The sequence below is a fragment of the Vulpes vulpes genome, chromosome 1, assembly GCF_048418805.1.
Source record: "Vulpes vulpes isolate BD-2025 chromosome 1, VulVul3, whole genome shotgun sequence".
Lineage (NCBI taxonomy): Eukaryota > Metazoa > Chordata > Mammalia > Carnivora > Canidae > Vulpes > Vulpes vulpes.
The window spans coordinates 168,798,736-168,821,283 of NC_132780.1; the positions used below are offsets into that span (position 1 = coordinate 168,798,736).

The following is a 22,548-nucleotide window of genomic DNA, read 5'->3' on the forward strand; positions in this document are numbered from 1 at the left end:
TAGTCTATAAATTCTAAGAGAGCAGAGGTCATGTTCTTATTTATCCTGCAACTTGATCCTAGCCCAGTGTCAGACAGAATGCAGAGAGATTCACTTAATTACTTAGTAAGTGAATGAATGATATTAGAGCTCCAGGCAAGAAGTACCAAACCTAAAATGTGGTTGTTACAGTGGCAATGAAAACCAGATTCAAGAGACTAGAATAGAATACATATGCCTTATTTACTAAATGAATTTAAGAAATAAATTAAGAAGTCTAACTCCCAGGCTTGGAATAACAAATTTCAGAGGGTCAGAAGTTCTATTTTACACATTTTAAAGTTTCAGACAAATGTGAGGTATTCAAATTGAGTAGTACAACAGTTTGCAGGTAGTCTGAAAAAATCTAAGAAAGGAAAATCTAATTTATCACCACACTCATCTTAAATAATCCTGAGTTGAAAGCAGGAAGTTCAATTTAAAAAGTAAACAAACCAGGGGATGCCTGGGTGCCTCAGGGCGTGACCCCAGGTCCAGGATCCAGTCCAGCATTGAGCTTCCAGCAGGGAGCCTGCTTCTCCCGCTGCCTGTGTCTCTGCCTCTCCCTCCCTCTGTCTCTCATGAATAAATAAATAAAATATATTTTTAAAATAATAAAATAAAATAAACAAACCTTAAATGCAGTATGGTAATGTGGATCGGATCCTGGACAAGAAAAAGTAATTAGTGGGAAAATTTGGTGAGATAGGAATAAGACCTGGTGTTTAGTTAATAATGTGCCAGTGTGGGTTTTGTAGTTTTAAGAAATGCACCAGATAACGTAAAATTTTAACATTAAGAAAAACTGCATAGAGGGTATAAAGGAGAAGTGAATTGTGCAACTTTTCAGTAAATAATTTCTTATTCCTAAATTAAAAGTTTATTTAAACAACTTGTACCTCAAATGTGTCAAAATTTAAATATCTGAATCTACAGTATAAACATTTAAATCTACAGTTTATGAAAAACTAAAATGTTAAGAAGGGTTTTTTTTCTTATGCCCGTTGATACTTGGTAGTACTATACTGACCAAGGAAAGAGCAAATCTTTAAAGGTAGCAAGAGAGAAAATGGCAAAGAGGAATCAATAAAAAAAATTAAGCCAGTACTACAAATGTTCACATTAAAAAAAAAAATCTAACCCATACTCTGTGGTAGCTTGAAATGATACAATGTATCACCATGCAGGCAAAAAGTCTGATGAACTTTTCTTCTATTACCATCCTATTCCCAATTTTGTAGCAATGGCAAAACAAGACTGTCCCCAAGAGAGAACTGTTAAGATGTGACACTAAACTATAATAACTAGAGTCACTTAATTACTCCAGCTTTTCTTTAGTGACTTAAAAAAATATACACCAATACAAAAAAAGGAGGTAAATTGGCATTCTAATAATTATTCTTTTAGATCAACGAACTAATATATTCCTGAAAAATGAATGAAAGAAAAAAAATTTATCTTAAACCCTAGAAGTAAAATTAAGTCTTTCAAAAAGGTAAAAAATTACCTACTTGTTAATTGTTACCTGACTATACCAGTTAGTTGCCTTTCTGCTGTGACATAAAACTCAAGATATTTTTGCCACATTCCCTATCAACAATATTTACTGATCTGACCATTATGACTTAATACCAATTTTCTTGAGTAGCCAAATGCCACTACTTCAAAGCTTAGCTTATTGAAAATAAGGCATAGCAAAACGGGAGTCAGTCTGGTTTCATGACGCACTAACCTGGTTAAGTTGTGGAACCTTTCCATGCCTCAATTTCCTTCTCTATAAGAACAGTTCCTCTTATAGACTATTTAAGGTTTTAAAGGAGTAAATGGAAAATGCTGGAGTACTGCCTGGCACACGTAATTACTCATATAGCAAATGTTTAAGAGGAAAGTTACTGTCAATCATTCTTGAACTTTCATTGACTACACCACAGGGCTATCAAACAATGTGTTCCAAGAATAACATAGCACATTCCCCTTACTAGATAGATCTGCAGTTTTTCAAGAGAGGATGAACTTCTCCCTATAGGGGAAGTTCCTATAATATTTTACTTTCCTCTTCTTCAAAGAAAACTATTCTGCCTCCAGCATAATTTTCTAAGTGCAAATACAAAATATACTCTCAAATCCTTTCCTGTTTTAAAAGTTGTTCTTTATATACAGGTTACATACAGATATCATTATATAACAAAGACACTTAGGCTGAAAACAAAATCATCCACGATTCCCGTCATACAAATAAGATACCTTTGAAAAGTAGGACAGAGAAAACAAATCAGAATACATCACAGAGACAAAAAGATGCAAATCATAAAAGAGAGGGTGATAAAGAAGATAAAGTAAAAAAGTCTGGCTCTATTCAACTGGAGTCCCAAAGGGAAGAGAACAGAGCAAAGATGGTATTGTCTAAGATAAAGGCTGAGAATTTTCCAATGCCAGTAAAAGACATTTACAGATTCAAGAAACCCAATGGATCTCTAACAAGATAAATTTTCAAAAACCCTACTGACACCAAGACATATTATAGACAAACTGCAGAAAACCAGCAAGAGAGATCACCTTCCAAGCAACGTTAGAGGAGATATAAACCCACATATATCAATTATTACATATATAAGACAAAATGCTCTACATAAAACATAAATATAGCCATACTGTATTTTTAAAAAGCCACTTCTACACTATTTTTAAGATATGGAAAATAAAAGAACAAAAAAATGTTAATAAGTAAAACAACGACAAAAGGTATACTATATAAACATTAAGCAAAAGGCAAAATTGTAATGTTGATCAGTAAACTTATCCAGAAAAGGAAGAAATAGGATTTGGATAGGTGGAAGAAGGAGAAAGGAGAACACCACTCCTGAAAAGGTAAAAGTGGGGGGTGGAAGAAGAGACTATAACTAAAATATGAAAGTCACTGAAAATTAAATTTAGACTGGTGCTAGGGGAAGTATGACATTAAAATATCTTATCCTCTTTTACTACCTTGAACAGAACATAGCAGGGTAGAACTAAATAAGATTCATATTACAGTGCTCTAAGTATGACCTGGAAGGGAAAGAAGGAGAAGACACCGAAAGCCTAAGATTAGTTTGGAAGACGCTACATACAGTGATCCAGGTAAGACAAGGGCCTAGTAATAGAAAACATAGAATAGAAGAGATAAAGGAATGAATCTAGGAGGTATTTCAAGAGGAAGACCTAGCTGCATCAGTTTTCCTTCGAAATTTTAAAGGGAAAAAAAAAATGCACTATGCTTTATAAAAAAAATAACCGAACTATTGTTTTCCACCATTTTAACTAATCTGTACTACGATACAGTCATACACAAATCAATCTCATACATTTTAAGAAACATTTTTTTGTAAAGATAAACCATCGACAAGCTAGTTAGCCTACATAAGGTACAATATGAACAATCCATAATTACACATCATGACTTCTTCACTATTAACATTACTGACACAGTAAAAAATCTGATATCTTTTTCCTCTTTGAATGCTAATGCACATAATATGAAATTCTCTTGAAGTAGCTAAATATTTTTATTTTTGAAAGCTCTTTACCAAGAGAATATCAACTTGGTAATGAACTCAAACAACTCACCAATGCTGGGTGGGCTACCATAGTTAATTGGTGACTCGGGTGGTCTTCCACAATGCAATGCAGCCAGAGCAGATCCTTTCCACACAACATGCTTGCAACCTATTAAAACACATATTTTTAGGGATCCAAAGATAGGACATACACACAAAAAAGAATGTCTAAATCCTGTTAGAAATTTTGCATACTTTTATTTGTGCGTAGCAAGGACTGTCTTCCAGCTCCTAATAAAGTTTGTACTCCAGGAACGCTTTGTGGAATTTCTTGTTCAAGAAGAGGTCCTAGCCGATGACATATTTGCAGCAAGTGATCAGGTGCTAAATGTCTGTAATACTTCACCTATTATGTAAAAAACATAAAATACTGCTAAATAAGATGACATAGTTTCTTTATCGTAAATAAGATATACTTTAAAAAACAGTAATTTATTCTGGCTAGTCAACATTTCATTTTACTTAGGGTAAAAAGTTCATGCTTATTCTGTGCAACCACTGGACTTAATAAAATCGTTATCCCAACCACCATTGAATTCATTTAGGAGAAAAACTGCTGAAGAATTAACGTAAGTAAATATATCCAAGCAATAAATTAGCAAATTCTAGTCAATTCAAATAATGAAGAAAAAATATATAGCATTATAGCCTAAAATGATTATGTTGTAGTTCAACAGTTTAATTTTGAAAAACTTTAAGCAAAAAAGTCATCCAATAAAACACAATGAATGTTTTGGATCCTTTACATTATAAAAGAATCATCTCCAGAATAATTAAGGATAAAAAAACCTTAATAGCCCATGTCCTCATCACAAAATTTAAAAACACTTCTATAAGCCTCTATGAAGAATTCTGTAATTTATTCACAAAAAACCTTTGTAAGAAGACCAAATTCCAACTATTCATTTAAATAAGTTTCAACTGGCAACCCGGGTGGCTCAGCGGTTTAGCGCCGCCTTCAACCCAGGGCCTGGTCCTGGAGATCCGGGATCGAGTTCCACGTCAGGCTCCTTGCATGGAGCCTGCTTCTCCCTCTGCCTGTGTCTCTGCCTCTCTATCTCTGTGTCTCTCATGAATAAATAAATAAATAAAATCTTAAAAAAAAAAAAAAGTTTCAACTATAAAATAAATCTACCTACTACAAAAAGTTTGGGCACTTTTGGAACAACTTAAAACACTGCTTAATTTATGCTAGCATTGGAAACCAAGCTATGAAATTCTAATGTTTTTATTATCCATCCTAAAAGTCTTTTCAAAGAATCTAAAGAGAATCAGAGGAAAAAGGTACACTATTTTAATCACTGTATAGCTACGTTATCAAGTCATAAAAATTTTCTCAAGGTACTATCTAAACAGTTTAGCTGTTCTCAAACGGAGTTCTGGGAATCCCTGAAGGTTTCTGAGGTAAAAATCATGAATACTAAAATGTTATTTTGTTTCTTCACTCTCATGAGTGTATGGTGGATTTTTCCAGGGGCCACAAGACATGGGATATCACAAAAGACTGAATGAGGCAGCAAAAATAAGAATCTCTCTATTTAGCCAGACATTAAACGTTCCCCAAAATGTAAAACAATGATTTTCTTCATAAATTTGTTTTGGAAAATAATTACTACAAAAAATGTTGCTTATATTAACATGAAATGAGCTTATATTATTTAAATGAAATTTTAAAATTTGTTTTTTTTAATATTTTATTTATTTATTCATAGAGAGAGAGAGAGAGAGGCAGAGTCACAGGCAGAGGGAGAAGCAGGCTCCATGCAGAGAGCCCAAAGCGGGACTCGATCCCGGGTATCCAGGATCACACCCGGGCTGCAGGCAGCGCTAAACCGCTGTGCCACTGGGGCTGCCCTTAAAATTTGTTTTTAATCTTTAAATGATAAACAGATTATAATCCATGTAAACAAAGAAAATTCAATGATTTTTATTAATATAAAGGGGTTCTAAGGCCAAGTGTTTGAGAACTGCTACTCAAGTTCACATAGTAATAGCAATTTTAGTATGAATTCCCTGTAAGACTGATTTAGGAAGGGAAGTAAAGGATTAAATCATTTCATTCCATCTTGCAGTATCTCTATACTGTACCAACAAAAGAACATTAAGGTAATTTTTAAAAAGTTAGTGAGGGGTGCCTGGGGGGTTCAGTCGGTTAAGCCTCTGTTTTCAGCTCAGGTCATGATCCCAGGGTGCTGGGATCAAGACCCAGCATGGGACTCCCTGCTCAGCGGGGAATCTGCTTCTCCCTCTCCCTCTGTCCCTCACCCTTACCTCATTTGTGAAAAAGTTAGCCAATACTCATCCTTCTAAGCTAGAGCCAATTCGGAGAAACCAACCTTACTTTTTAACATAATATGTTGCTGTCATAGAGACAACACGGAGCCACAGTGTCACACTGATAATTTAAAGTAATACAGAATGTGGCATACAGATGGTCAGTAAGTACTAGTGAAATGAATATTTGAGAACAGAGGTTCTAATACAAATTATAAATACTACATTATGTGCTACTGAAAAATCCTGATAAATCTATTTGCTTTTGTTTAATGCAATTCCCAAACTTGTTAAGCTACAGACTCCCTTTCCCAATATCATCTTGACTAAAAACATACTCTTTAAATACCAGTATGATTAGCTAAGTAAAAAACCATTTAGAAGAAAATATACCAAAAACAGGATTTTTTAAAATTGTATTTATACTTTTCTCTAATCTTCCCTAAAATAATTTACTCTAGAATAAAATTTAAATATTTATAGGGTCCCTTCCAGCTCTAAGTTATATATAATTCTTCTGATGTGATTTCTTTACATTGATCTAAATTCCTTTCAAAAATTTTACTTTAATCATAAAGTTCATTACTTATCAACTTTAGTTTTGTGATTATCCTGTTTTAGAGTCTCTTTGCAAAATACATTTTCACTAGTGAACCTGAAAATCCTTACTGAGGAATCCTTACTGAAGAATTCATAAAACATTATGAATCCACTTTTTCAGACTTAGTCTTTGGTGTATTTTTCAAAATCAACTTTCATTTTAAAGTTAGAAGAGATACTTTCAGATCTTAAAATCCTCAGGCTTTCTGGCTTTTGAGACTTTATACAAGATGATCCCTCTGCTGGAAATCTTTTCTCACCCATCCACTTCCCCATCTCTATCTCCTTCATATCTCAGTCTCACTGCTCTCCATGAGCTATTACAGTATCTCTGCCCCTTCTTTTTGGACATTCTATCTCTGTGTTTCCATAGCACGTTATACTCCTTCCCAAAACATTCTTTACCTCACTCACCACTGCTCTATAGTACTTTTATCATATTAATTGTTCTTAATATATTTTGATATCTAGATCTCAGTGGGAATCTAATGATAGCTATGATCCTTTTCCCCAAAAATACACATATACAGGCCCTAACTGTCTTGCCCTGTTTTGGAGGTTCCTAAAACCCCTCCAGTAAGATTGCTAATTTCTGATCCATGACCTACAAAAGACATGGGATTAGATCTTGTTTACCTATCTACCCAATGCTTAGTGTAGTACTTGTAGTTAAGTGTTTATTTCCTTGGTAAGTGAACACATGACAATATGCAGTAACTACTGACTTTTCTAATTCTATCTAGCCATTAAGTGGCAAAGTTCTTAAGATCCAGGATCCTAGAGCCCAGTTCCACATTCTATTTCATCTCACTCAATACTCTCTCCTTGAACAATTACTATACCAATGATTCCCAAATTTGTGTCTATAGCCTATGTGTGCATATCAAACTTCCTTAAGACATCACTCTTTGGAGTCCCAAAGTCTCCTCAACTCAACATAATGCACAAATGGACTCATGATCCTGTTAACATGCCCCCTCCCAAAATGTTTCCTACCTTGGCAAACAACACTATCATCTATCCAGCCTCAAACCAAGAAGTCACTTTTTTTTACTGGGCCTATTCCTCCTTTCCACCTCATTCCCAACATCCTAGGAGTCACGAAGTTCAACTGATTTTCCCTTCCTATTAAACTCATCTACTCCATCTCCATAATAATGACCCAATTTCAAATCATCTTTGCAATAAACTCAACTCCCATCTTTCTCATATCCACTCATGCCTCCTACCTCATTCTATTCTATAATCCCTTCTATTCCAAACCTATTCTCTATATTGCAACCATAATGCTCTTTCTAAAACCTTTATCTCGTCAAATCACCCTGACTTTAAAAACACTTCAGAGATTTTCCTTGCTCTTTGGCGATCCAAATCCTCAGCATGGTCTACAATTCCTAAAAGGCACATATGGTCCACTCATATTCCTTTGCTTCATATGGCACATTCCAGCCTTACACGCTCCACCCCCTACTTTCCACATTTAGACATACTAGCCATCCTTCACGTTCTTTACCTGCACTCTTTCCTGTCAGGCTTTACCCCTGTGGCACACACTCTACATTTCCCTACATCTTCTTGCCCAAACAACTCTTTTATGTGCTTCAGATCTTCCCTTCAATGTAACTTCCTTTATTTCTTTTTACCTACCAGTCTAAGTATGTTATCTTGGGTGCATGCTCTCGGTGACTCTTCCAGTTTATGATCATACATTTACCAGTTTTATACCAGTTTATGATTATACATTTGGAAGTTTAATAATTTAATGCTTTTCTTCTCAATTTGGGAGCATTAACTAGAAGAAAGTAAGAACCATGTCTCATTTTGGTCCCAGCTGCATCATATACACAACATTCATATATATATACACACACACACACACACACTTCTAAAAACCAATGAAAACTTTCTTTTGCCACCTCTTGAAAACATTATTCTTAATTATTATTAATCCATATTGCTATGATCAATAAAACGGATTTTAAGAAATTAAAATACTTCAGGTAGCCCAGGTGGCTCAGCAGTTCAGCACTGCCTTCAGCCCAGGGCCTGATCCTGGAGATCCAGGATGGAGTCCCATGTCAGGCTCCCTGCATGGAGGCTGCTTCTCCCTCTGCCTATGTCTCTGCCTCCCTCTCTCTCTCTCTCTCTCTCTGTCTCTCATGAATGAATAAATAAAAATCTTAAAAAAAAAAAAAGAAATTAAAATACTTTAAAAATTAAAATGGCTATTTATTTATGGCTATACATATACAATTTTTAACTTTCAAAGTTATAAGAACACCGTATCTTTAATATTATAGCTTAAAATTTTTAGTTTGAAAGGACTTTTATTTATATATACTAGCAAATAACTAAAAGGAAATTAAAATTAAAAGGGAAATTGGAAGTGATATTTTAACAAAATTCCTTACCCAAAATGTCTATATGTGGATTCTCAGTAGCTGTTTGTACACTATTCTTAAAACAAAAAAACACTAATTCTAATTACTACTGATTACTTTCCATAACCAGCACTGCTTTCATTTTAAGACATTCAACACATAAAAAATATGACCAAGTTAAAAGTTAACTGTAATAAATATTAACACTATCATAGCTAACACATACTGACTGCACTCTAAATGCTAAGCCTTGTGGTAAGCGTAATTAAGTTATACATAAAAAAGTTCAGCTTATTATTTTAACAACCCCTAAGAGATTCTAACTATTTTTTCCATTAATAAAGAAATTTTTGTACAATAAGAAAAACAAGGTTCCCAAGATCATAGACATTTAGTGGATGATAGAAATAAGAGTCTAACCAAGATAGTGTAACTCCAGCCCTCATTCACACTGCCTATAGCACCTACTGCCTCAAATATATATCTCAATATTGAAGCTAAAAAAGAGACATTTTGAATAGTTTTCAACAGACATTAACCTGAGCCAGGAAAAGAAACATTCTAAAGTTCTTTTTCACTACTAAGCAAACGAGTACAAAAGCATAAATTCCAATAGGTAAAGGACACTTATAGGTAAACAACTAAGGATAGAAAATAAAACTACAACGATAGGGTGACAACCGTACACATTATCTCCCACTGTGGCTAAAGGAAATCAGTGTGATCAAGCCTACTTTTCTCAGTATTTCTAAGATTAAAATTTTAAACTTTTAAAGTCACAAAGTGTAAATAGATTAAATAATCAAAGGATTAATACCATAAGATTTATGATTACTATTCTTAGAAAAGAAAAAAAAATGTGTATTTATCATCTCTGCTCCGTTTTTAAATTTTCATAAACATGTCATCTTCTCTAACACTCGGATATAAGAGCCTGCTTTATGGATACAAACTCTGACGCCGACCCCTGGAGATTCACTCCTACACTAGAGGGTTAGTCAGAGCTTTTCTAAATTCATATCTCCAACCCCACCTCCAATCTCATTTGAAAATCATTTGAAATAGTAACAATAATCTCTGAGCTAACTGTCCATAATTAATGGTTAAAACCTGAATTAAAGGTATCCCTTTGTAAATATGTTATCTAGAGCAGAGGTCAGCAAACATTTTCTATGAAGGGTTGGATGGTAAATATTTTAGGCTTTAGAGGCAACTAACTGTTGCATGTATTTTTTACCAATTCTTTAAAAATGTACTACTTTAGCTTCATGGTCTTACAAAAATAGGTTTCCTACATGATTGACCTGCAGCAGCCATAGTTTACCAATTCTGATTTAAACAATTCTCGGTTTTCTCAATGTTTCCAGTGCAGGAATAACAGAATTCTGTTAAGGACACAACTCTCCTCATGCCTTATCCATCTTGGCCCAAATTATAACCCTGTATCACTCCTTTCTCAGGTTGATATAAAACATTTCTAGAATCATCAATAACAATTAGAACAACAAAATCCTCTTCTGAAAATGTGAACCATTGCAAGGAACAAGAAAAGCCTGAGCTCTTTGAGTCATTTACTTTCCTGCATCTTTAGCTAAAACAATCCACTTCTGCTTGTGATGCTACTTCATATAAATAGCAGCTCTTCCCAGCCAAGAAAAGGCTGCCATTGTCAATGGAAATTATCATTAAAAGGTAAATTTTATCAACAGGAAGAAAATACAAAAAATTTGGAAGCCACTGTATTCCATCAGACACAATGTCGTTAAGAACACTACTCAATTTTTAAAGAAAAGGTCAGTAGTTTGAGAGCTCTAAAGTCAAACAGTCTAGGTTTAAACTTTCAGAGTTCGGGGAAAACATTTACTCTACGTCTCAATGTCCTCATCTGCAAGACTGAGACTGCCAACTCACCACCTTAGGGGGTAGTCATAGTAGGTGAAGAAGCGTTGGCTGTCACTTTAATTATACTCCACATTACATACTACATGTTGCTCCTTCATGTTGAAAATCTTTCTAGACCTACACAGGAAAAAAACATTTTGGAAATCTTTTTAAGGACATTGCTAAAATGAGGTTAGAGCAATAGAATTCATTAATCTACTTGATTACTTGTGCTAACTAGAAATGTCAGTCCTTCTTTTAGCATATAATTAAGGAAGTCCCTATAAAAATAAAATCCACCAAATATTTAGCACGACTATATCCTGAACACCTGATTGGTTTTAAAAATGTCCGTTTTTCATATCTGTTTCTCAAATTTTTTCCAATCTGAAAAACTGAGTTCTAAAAGGTCAGCTTAATTGAATACATTTTCTTACTTTTACAATTATTCTAACATATATTCTATAATTTAAAATCATAAATTTAAAAAATCGTATTTGCTATTAAAAAATTCTCTAAGCCTATTTTTAAAACCAGATCTCAAAATCTCAAAACTTTAAACTTGTAATTATAAATCTCTTATCATTATTCCAAAGTATATGTTAAATTACATCTACAATCTTTTTTTTTTTTTTTTAATATTTATTTAGTTATGATAGACAGAGAGAGAGGCAGAGACACAGGCAGAGGGAGAAGCAGGCTCCATGCAGGAAGCCCGACACGGGACTCGATCCCGTGACTCCAGGATCATGCCCTGGGCCAAAGGCAGGCGCTAAACCACTGAGCCACGCAGGCATCCCCACATCTACAATCTTTAAAAGCAAGTTTACATATTCTGAGCATTTTTAAAAAAATATAAAAGCTTTCCACATTAAAAAAATATATAAAATACTTACTTTGTGCCAAGTATTCCTAAAATTTATCTTCATAAGCAAATAAGGTTAAGCATTTTCCCCACTTCACAGATAAAGGAAACTGACGTCCAAAGGTTACAGTTTCTGTGAAGTCATACATTTAGAGAGTAGGAGAAATTCGTAATCAAACCTAGGTCTCTTGATTCCAAAGTTACTGTTATTTTCATTACATTACAATTTCCTTCTCAAAACCGTAGTTCCGGCCCACTGTCATACAGGTCTTATAATTACAAACTTAATAGGATCTACATAACCATTTTTCAAGTCAAAAACCTCTAATCTGGGTAACTATTCTCAGAAGGGCCCTTACATGCCTATGATTTCTTTGTAATTAGAAGTATAATAAAATTAATATAGAACCTTATTAAGTGTCAAAATTAATCTTGGTGGTCTATTTATTCTTAATTAACTATCAATAAACATGCTTGAAAGACTGTATCTTCTATTCACAATTTAGTTAACTACCTAAGAATTCATTTAGATAATTCAGCTACTACTATCATCACAGTTATCAATACAAATCTGTCTTTTAAAAAATATAGTGCTCTTCTAAATCTTATTCATCACAATCTGACTATACTTTGCTAAAAACAAACAAAAAAACTCACCCACTTTAACCAGAATTTAGGTCTCCACAAACCACAAAGGATGTTCTATAAAAATTAATTTAAAACACCATAAAATGACAAACTTAACTTTTTAAAATAACACATTTTGAAGTTTTGTTTTTAAATCAAATATTTTCTAAACAAAATTTGTGCAATAAGAAATCCTTTTTAAAACATTGTTTACCAAAATATAAAAATCAAAGATGAGATTCTGTTGGCAAAATTATTGTCTACCAATTTAAAGATGGAAAATTCTTAAACTGTTTACTCTTAAAATGCCCATATAAATACTCTTAAGAGAACGACCAGTTTCATTTTTAGTAATGTTTCGGTTTCAAACACTGCACTAGAAATAACTAACACCACACATACAATGGCAGTGAAGTTGTTTTAAATAAGTATCTCCAAATTGCTTAAAATTAGTATTTCCTCACCCAAAATCTAAACCAGAATCAAATGAAACAAGGCAAATACTTCTCGCACTTATACTATAACCTCTGCCAAGACAGTCAATGTGCCTGTTCGCTACCTGATAGAGACCAAATGGGTCATGCCACCATGACCATGGGCCATCTGGAGTCTAGAATACATGGATTCTTTACGTGCTTCTTTGGCAGCAGGCTGCCATTATCCATGCTACCACAAATAACCTAAGCTTTGCACTATAAATCTCATTCCTTTTACAATTTAGTTTTAACTTAAGCAGAAGGTGCATCAGATCATGTTACTAACTATATTTTAATATCGAAAACAACTTATCCAATCAACCATACCTTTCCTTAGCTATGATTTCTGAACTCAAATAGGCTGCTTCTGTGTGTTTAAGGCAAATAAGGATGGACCTGCTTCACACTTGATGACTCCCTTCTCTGTAGTGACCTAAGGTTCTCACCTATTTCTCTCTTCTACATAACTGTTTTTAGCACACTGAATTCTCAAATTCTATAGAGAAAAGAAATGCTATCATTTTCTCCAGTCTGTTGTAAAATACTGACAATCTTCTATATTCCATATGCTCAGTAACATATATTTACTCATTCCAAAATAATTAATTTTCACAAGTTACTCATAATTGTACCTATAACATGGCTTCTCACAAACAAAAATTGATCATCTTTACACATTTTATATTTATTTCTAAAATTTTACATTCAGTTCCTATTATATATTAGCCCTTATTACTTTTAATATAATTACAAAAGCAACTTAAATATCTTGAAAGAAAAATAGACTTAAAAAAAAAAAAACCACTCATTTTAATCCCTGACTTCCTTGAATTCATTATTGAGTTCATTAAAATGGATACACTTAATACTCTGTTAACTTCCACTTTGCTTGGTATTACAGATACTCTTCGGTGAATTCAGAAACTTAACACAATAAAAAGAACCTATCTAATATTATTTGTCCAGAACAAGTTGTGTAGGATACAATTTTATTTGCTATAATTCTGTAGTGACATGAGATAACTACAAAATTTGGAAAAAAGAAAAACAACTGCAGTAGACCAGGGAAGGAGTTTCTAGATTAAAGACGACAACAACAACTTGTGGTCTGACAAAGAAATTGAGTTGATTAAAAAACTGGCATTCATAGGATTTATTTAACCTAGTGCTCACTTAAATTAATTCAAAAAAAAAGTCTGATTAAGCTCTGTTTAAAACAGAATCTTTAGGCCAGAACGACACATCTCCTCTCTGACAATTTAAAAAATACAAACTAAAAAAAAAATTTTTTTAAATAAATAAATAAAAAATACCATCTCTTGAGTTTAAAATTATACAAATCTTTGAACAGAAGGAGAGAAGCAACAGCCAAGTTTCCTCACATTCCTAAATGTCATCTGATTACCAAAAGATACAAAAGCTTCATATATTTTCTAATCAATTTTAGATATTTTAACCACCCAAACATTTCTGTGTTAATTATTTCACAAAAAGTCATAGAATCCCTAAACAGACGACCGAAATTTTTCTAGAATTCTATCCATAATGCTTTAAAAATTATTTATTTTTAGCATTTATTATATTGTTTCTTTGTATCTCAGGCTTAACTATTTCATCCTTGGATCTACAACATAATTATACGAATAGTATCTTTTGAAGGTTTAAAGCAGGTTTTTTTTTTTTTTTTTTTTTTTTTTTTACACCGCAGCTGCTATGTTCAGAAAATCATGCACACTTGTTTCTGTAATAACACTTTCTCTTAAACTTTAACGCATTTATAAAGCTATAACTGGAAACTTTACTACCATGACCAAAGTTCTGATAATAGCAAACACAAACTCTTAAGTAGTGCTTGATCTGTGCCAGTTATCACTCACAGAATCCTACAAATTAGGGGCTATTATTAGCCCATTTTACAGACTGAGAAACAGACTCCTGTAATACTATTCAGCTTTGTAACAGTCATGTAAAACGCCATTGTGTAGTTGGGGATGGGATAATCCAACTGCCCCTGATTTTCAAGCCACTTTACAACTATTCAGGAATATAAAGAATTTAACAGGTACTTATTCCATTTAAAAATCTTTCTAAATGCCTCAAACTTCTTAAAATAATGCAAGGGTAAGAAGGATGAGTTTTGCCTGTTTCAGCCCTTCAGCATGTAGCATTTCTCTAACACATAACATTGTATTGTTCATTATAAGGATTATGAGATATTAAGGTCCTGTTTCAGAGACTACCAAGCCAAGCTTACTATTTTACTGACACTCTATTTAAAAAGGAAATGGTAACTATAATATGTACATTCACTTCATTATTTGCCACTTCTCATTCCCAAAATTATACTGGTTTAGTTTTAAAAAGCACTATATTGTTTTTAATATAGGACAGCAACACATCATTCAAAAACATGTTATTTTTTTCCTAAAACTTGTCCCCTAACTTTCACATTAATCAGTGTACTCTAAATACACGCACACTTAAGATATATACTTAAGTATATCCTATTCATGTTTTTTTTTCTTCTGAGTTTAAGACCAACAATAATTTATGAAAACTAGTACTTAAACCATGGAGTGAAACATACTAATTACAGAGTAAAGAGGCAGTCTACAATGGTTAGTGTCTCAAAAATATTCATCTATCTCTAAGAAGGTATGCTATTACAACCTAAGAATGGCACTATAAAAAGCACTTTTACAATTTTCTAATCTGCATGTTTTCTCCATATCTACTTTTCTGTGTTTTGGATAATCAACAACAAAATGAAGAGTTGAGTTTTTAGAGACAATGTATCACTATTTCTAGTTCAAAATCAGATTTTCAGATCAGAAAAATTTGAATTCGCTTATTTTACAAATGAGGGAGCCCAAAGAAATTCCAAACTTGCTTGAGGTAACCTGTAGGCTGACCGTCAGCAGGACTAAAATCACAACCCTTATCTCCTGACTCCCAATCCTTTCACTTGAATAGAAAGGCCTCTAATAAGTGGAATGATTTTAGGAACAGCAAATACTGCTACAAGAATTAAAATAAGAATTACACCATATTAATAAATTAGCAAAACATGAACACAGTTCAAAAAAAAAAAAAAAAAAAAGCCTTGTAAGCAATAAATGTAATCAGAATCCCGTATCTGGTAATAATGTTAAAAATTCTGCCTCAGAAGCATGCGATCACCACTAATTAAGGTGATAACTAGACAGCAAAACTTAATAAACCAACTAATTTCACTATCCAAATAGAAATAAATGATAAAGCTTTCTCTTTGGTCCAAAAATTAGTTGAGTTTTCCTGTTCTGTAAGAAGTTTGGCACAAGTGCATGGCTCCTTCTAAAAAATAAGAATCCTGATGAAAACTTATAAGCCCTCTTGCTTTTATTTTTTTTTTATTTTTTTTTTTTGCCCTCTTGCTTTTAAAAATCAATCTGTATTTAAAAATATAAAATCTGCTTAAACATACACCATAAAAGACAAACCACTTAACTTTCTATCACATTCTACTCAACGTTAAAAATGTTTTAAATCTTTAGATAATACAATCATGTTTTATAACAACTTTATCAATCACTTGAAAAAAAGCACATCATTTTTTTTTTCATCTGTAAGCCTTTAAAACTGCTCTTAAAACTCTACTTTCTTCTTGGTCAAAACTCAATCACTGTGATTTTATTTGTAGGCTACATACAGATGCTGACCTATGCTTGTTTTTAAGCTTCCCAAGTACAATTATACACCATCCTAAACAGTTGTAATTTGAGGTTTTCTAGAAATTTCAATCTGACATATACAAATTCTTCCATTTAAAATATTACTAAATTTATCAGTTAACGTAGTAACAAATTTCCAGGTACAGGGAGACACTACAGAAACCACAAACGATAGTTATTATTTTGGTTTCACTCATCAAAATAAACTTAAAACCAATGTTACGCAAATTCAATTTGAAGACAACAAAAACAAAGGTTTTTTAAGTAGTAAGAAAGAATTAAGACAACAGAAAACACCATACTAGAGATTTTGCATGTGCTCACTTAGACATAAAATTTCAAGATCTTACTATTAAACAAAAATGTGCTCAGATACCTAGTGTTCCAAAATATTTTAGAGCTAACTCAATCTCAGAAAAGTCGAAGTTAAACCAAATACCCACACACCTAGATATATAGTTTGATGGATATAAAAGCACTCCAAGAGATGTCCTTTCTCCAATAGATAGATTAATATACTCAAAAAATAAAATGAGAAAATGAACCAGAGAACTCTACATTTTAATGAGAGTTCTGTCTCATGAGTACGCCAATGTGACAATTCTGATAAAAAGGTGAAAACAGTGCAAGCAAGAAAAACCACAACCGTGCAAAATACAGGTGGATTTTGAAAAATAACAATACTAATGAAGACACTTATTGTCCTAAGTAATAAAGAGACAAGAAGTATAAATTCATTTTATTAATATCCGTGAGATGAGAAATCTTCTTCCTCAAAAGATTAAAGATGAACATGGGTACCCCTGTTTTTACTGGAGAAAACAAAATGATATTCCTACAAGTATTACACATTCCCATAATTTGGCAATACACCACTAGCTGCTTCATTTTAAAAATATAACATTACTAAGAGTCTCCAAGTTAAGAACACAGCAATCTTCACTTACTGGGGTTTGTGGGTTTTTACAAGCTACAAGGATGAGTTTTGTAAAAAGAGATGTAAAAAAACTTTTGTAAAATCGGCCCAATTCTAAAAAACAGTATTATAATCTCTATCGTTTTTCCCAAAAACAAGGAAGATATGGAATCCACTTAGGTTTTTGTCAAATACGTACGCGCCCCCGCCCCCAAAATTAAAGTATTGCAGATACTGAATCTTAAGAGTTTGTTTCAAACTCCATTCATTATAGCAAAGTATTAAGGAAACTAGCCTCAATTGCTATTATGAAAACTAACAAAGTGTGGAAATAAATAGTTAAGTTTCCATTAAATTTCCTAACCTACGTTTCCCTTATTTCAACATCTGTGAGCACTTACCAACCTGTATTAAAAGTTATTAAACCCACAAGTCAGATACTCTATATCCAAATGAAACAAAAGCCATCAAAATCATGTCACATCTTCAGCTCACAGAAGACATTCAATTTTAAGTAGTTGAAACTTCCTAATCATTTCAGAAGCCTTCATGAAGTAATGTTACTGGTTATAACTAGCTCAAAACATCAGTCCCGAATCAGTTTCACTGCATAGATTAAGCGCGCTTCCCACCCTCCCACTGCCGGCCTTGTCACTGCTCTAATTGCCCAATAAACACATTCATACAAACAACCTAAATCAATTTGGGAGACAATATGGAAAATTTAACTACCGATACAAATACATTTAGTTTTCCAGTCACACTACTTGGTAGATCCACTTTCAGAAGACAATTTATTAGAAATTGCTAAACATAATCACTTTGAAAACCCACATTAATGTCTTTCAAGCCATGAAACAAAATATACGCCAGTTTAAACCGAAAACTTTTACTTGCCAAGTTCCGTACGACAATAAATATAAGGGCAAAAATCAAAACTTTTCTGTGGCCCCCAGTAATAGTTTTTAATTGAAGAAGCGGCATAAAACGAAAATTAGCAACATTAGAAAAAGTCTGTTAAAACTCCTGGCTTTTCGAGGTTACAGGCTTTGGCACTTCTGCGAATGTGTTCTGGTAAAAAGCAATGATGAGCCTCTGGCCAACTATCATCATACATCTGAACCCCTCAAAACAAGCAAACAAAAACCGTAGCTCTGAATTTAAGGAGGGCGAAAGGATCGAGAAGAATTAAAAAAAAAAAAAAAAAAAAAAAAATAACGCCTAGCTACGGTTCCGCTGCGGGTGAATAGCCTGCTTGTGAAATGCTAATGCCACTTCGGAGCAGTTAGTCACCAGCTATTGTGTGGGGCAGGAGAAAGCCGAGCCGACCGCGCGTGCAGAGCAGCGAGCGAGCGAGCGAGCAGGCAGGCGAGCGAGCAAGCGCGCCCTCCTTCCTCGCGCCGCTCCCGCCGCCGCCGCCGCCGCCGCCGCCGCCGCCGCCTCGCGCGCGCCCCCGCGCCCGCACGGACGCGCGCGCCGGCCCCTCCTCCTCCGGCCTTGCACTGCACAACACTCATGACGTATCTTTATTTCTAGCACATTAACAAAATATCACAAATAAATTGTCGGCAGCCCCCGCGGCCTCGGGGTGCGGGTCCCCCCGACCACTGCCCCCCGAAGCCCCCGCGCCGGCCTCCCACCCCTCCCCGTGGCCTTTGGAGCTTTCACGTTCTGGGGCCAAGTTTTTGTCTCTGTAAAAAATTGCGGGAAATTCAATTTTTATTCGACTCGGGGAAAAGTTTCTTTGCTCCGCGACGTGAATGTCTCACCAGATTCTGGTAGGTCCTGGGATGCTCCTTCCCGGTCCAGTCCGTGCGGCGGGGCAGCAGCTGCGGGGAGAGGACGCCCCGTGAGCCCGGCCCCCAGCCCCAGCCCGCCCGCTCCCCTCCCCCGCCCGCCCCGCGCCCCGGCGGGGACCCCGAGCCCCGCGCCCCGCGCCCCGGCGGCGGCGGTGGCGGCGGCGCGGCCCAGGGGCGGCCGCGCGGCGGCGAGACGCGCCGGGCCGCCGCCGCCCTTACCTCCTTCTCGGCCACCTCGCGGATCAGCACCTGCAACAACAAAGCGGGGAGAGCTGAGCCCCGCGCCCCGGGCCGCAGCCCCGCCGCCGCCGCCGCCGCCGCCCTCCCCCACGCCCGCGAGCAGCGAGCGCCGGCTCGGCCCGCGCCGCGCGCCGCCGTACCTGAGCCGCCTGCTGACAGGGTCCATCTTCCAGGAACCGGGCGATGAGGAAGTAGAGCTCTGCGCGGGAGAGGGGGACGGGGAGACACACAGGCTTAGCGGCCGGGCGGCGGGGGGCGGGGGACCGCGGGCGGAATCGCCCGGTGCCAGCGGCCCCAGCAGCCCCCCGACTTACCCGATCGCAGCTCCGAGAGGCCTTTCCTCTCACAAGACATGTTTATGGGTCACTTCAGGGCCGCCGGCGGGACACCCCGCCGCCGAGGGGAAGCGGGGATGGTGCCGCCGCCTGCCCTATAGCTGTCACTGTGTGTTCACGAGCCCAGCCTCGGCTCCACCATTCAAGCAACGGCGGCGGAGGCGGAGGAGGAGGAGGAGGAAACAACAACTCTCAGGCAGCGGCTACGGCCGCCGCCGCCTCCGCCGCGGATCCCTCCGCCGCAGAAAGGAGTCCGCCGCCTTCGCGGCCCGGGCTTGGCCCCGTCCTCGGCCCGCGCCCCCGCCCCCCGGCGCAGAAAAAGGAGTGCCTTCGGCCCCGCGCCCCCGCGCCCCCGCGCCCAGGGCGGCGAGCCCCCCGCCCCCGCCTCCCCGGCCAAAGGTGCGATTTATTTATTTATTTCCAGTCGGAGAAGATGTCGGAGCCGGAGCCGCCGGTTGGCTGAAAGGCGCTTTCTCTGTGGAGGCCGACCGCGGGGGGGGGGGGGGGGGGGGGGGGGCGGGCCGGGGACGGCTCCGCGGAGGGATCTGACGCACGCGAAGCCGCAGCACAGGCTCTATTCAGCGGCGCTGGCTGGGGCTGAGATGGAAGTTAGTTTCTATGTAGCAGAAATGGGAAACAAATGAAGCAAAACTGCCCAAAGAGGGGAAATGCCCCGAGGATGGGTCTCACTCTCACGCGCGCACACAGACACACACGCAGAGAGCCCTCCCGCGCCGGGCAAGCTCGGGATCGCGCTCCCCGGCCCGAGTTGAATGATAGTGTTTGGTTTCTGTCTCTTGCCATGTGCATGTGTATAAATGCTGCGGATTGGCATCTGTGTAAGTCTTGTCCTGCGTTATTTCTGCAGCCTATGCAAAGTGTTGTGTAATTTATTGGAGTGCCGTGTATTGCAATAGAGGTCTGGCTCTTTTTGTTGAGCGTTTGGCGTTTGCAAGCCCGTTATTTGCCGAAGCCACCTCTGCATATATATCTTTTATTATTGCCGTCGTCTTAAGCATTTTACATGTAAAAAAAAAAAAATGTTTGGGTTTTTTTTTTTTTAGTTATTATTATTATTTTTTTTTTTTTTAATTGTTGTACGGGCAAAGCGAACTCCTGGTCTGTACTTCAGTTACTCTTTTTCCTGGTTACAAAAGGGCTAGTGATGGCTAATTAGGGATTTGGGATTAAAGAACCTTAAAGCTCTTCTAAGTGTTTACAAGAAGGAATAATGTAAACCTGAGAGAAAGGAAAGAAAGCTAATATTTATCTCTAACTGATCTGGAGGTAATTTACTGACAGATCAATAACCCACCGAAGGATATTGAAAGAGTATACTACAGTTTAGCCAAGGTGATTAGTGATTAAATAATTTAAATTATCTGTGTATCTTACAGTTGACTTCGTCATGCTAATTAATGGCTTCTAATTTGAGGTGTAAACCATTCTTGTTTACAGTTAATCACGGGAAGACTTCTTGAAAACTGACGAAAAGAGAAAAAAAATTAATCTTTCGTAAATTAGTATGTAATTACCGGTTTTATTTGCTAAATCATACATCTGTGTTTCGCTGATGAGGGTAAGGGCCTTGTTTTTTTTTTTTTTTTTTTTTTAAACGAATATGGGTGAAATTAATGGAAACAATAGAAAAAGCCATTTGTTAGAAAACAAGGACACCAAGTGATATTTATCTCCAGATGATTTAAGCACTTTTCAAAAAGACTTGATAGTTGATTTTTTTTTTAAGGATTGCATTTTAAAGGGAATTAGGATAGTCGTTCTTTGTTAACATTTAACAAAAGATTCTCCTTTAAAATTTTAGATAATAACCTGCATTTTATGTATCTGTTCTAAAAAGGTTATTTGTGAGTAAAGGACCAACAAGCTGTATTATGGCTTTCTAGATTGTTTCCTCAAGCCTTGTTCCCTTCTAGCTCCTTAACATTGCTAGTGAGAAATACTTGCTGCAACTGCCTTGGGTTGCACTGCAAGACTGCACCGGTGTGATGCCCTGTACTAAATATCCAGAAATCATCCTACACGTGAGGAAGAAGGGGAAAAAAAAGCCTAAACCTCCTTGGAATGATAGGATGTAAAAATTTGCCTTTTAGAACAATCTTAATCGAGTAAAAAAGAGAAGTTACCATGACTTGTCCTATTGCAGCCAGGTTATCAGAATAATGTTATTTACTGAAATGGCAATCTTTCAAATACTGAAAATATTTGCATTTTTAAGGACATTAATTCCATTCTATCTATTGTAGGTAAGTAGCTTACTTCTAGATAGTTAGATTTGAAAAGACAGGCATTTAATATGCCTTTTTGCAATTCTCTTTATTTCTGTGATTGATGCTTTCTATTCTAACTTTTAAAAAAGTCTCATATTCTTCAAATAATTGTGATATTTTACATTATTATGATGTTCTTCATATAAACAGATTTTAGGAACTAAAAATTACAGTTGAAGTCTCGTGGTTTTGACATACTTGTATTAGTCTGATTCTTACTAATAGATGTTTTGTGCTTGCAAAGGAAAATAAACCAAATTATGACATGGAACATGAAATTACTTTGGGTAAAGTTTTCCATATATGTCTTGTGAGTGTTATGTAAACATGGAAAACTGGTATGATTATCCCATGTATGCTTTTCATTTAGAAGCCACGAAAACTTTTCCTAAGCTTGCTACCAGTACTTAGCTGCTAAAAAAATTTTTAAGGAAAATTTCGCTTCTAAGTTTACTGAATATGATGCTCTTGTCATTTTGACTAACCTTTGACAATGCGTAGAGCTTCTTTTTCAAAGGCCAAATATGAAGATAGTTGTAACC

General features: G+C 36.3%; 1 protein-coding gene and 1 long non-coding RNA gene across 4 annotated transcripts in view; one reads left to right on the forward strand and one right to left on the reverse strand.

Moving 5' to 3' along the window:
• Nucleotides 1–20,027, reverse strand: part of PHIP (PHIP subunit of CUL4-Ring ligase complex) — a 127,308-nt gene extending 107,281 nt beyond the window's left edge. For all 3 annotated transcript variants that reach the window (XM_072735780.1, XM_072735778.1, XM_072735789.1), the window contains exons 1-6: nucleotides 19,698–20,027; nucleotides 19,524–19,582; nucleotides 19,363–19,392; nucleotides 19,114–19,173; nucleotides 3,810–3,960; nucleotides 3,625–3,723 (exon numbers count right to left, since the gene is read on the reverse strand). In XM_072735780.1, the coding sequence (XP_072591881.1) occupies nucleotides 3,625–3,723; nucleotides 3,810–3,960; nucleotides 19,114–19,173; nucleotides 19,363–19,392; nucleotides 19,524–19,582; nucleotides 19,698–19,737 (439 nt within the window). In that variant the 5' untranslated portion in view covers nucleotides 19,738–20,027. The remainder of the gene's footprint in view (nucleotides 1–3,624; nucleotides 3,724–3,809; nucleotides 3,961–19,113; nucleotides 19,174–19,362; nucleotides 19,393–19,523; nucleotides 19,583–19,697) is intronic.
• The window catches only part of LOC140595351 (uncharacterized), a 77,217-nt gene continuing 74,630 nt past the window's right edge, over nucleotides 19,962–22,548 (forward strand). The window contains exon 1 of the long non-coding RNA XR_011996901.1: nucleotides 19,962–20,117. This is a non-coding gene — a long non-coding RNA (uncharacterized lncRNA). The remainder of the gene's footprint in view (nucleotides 20,118–22,548) is intronic.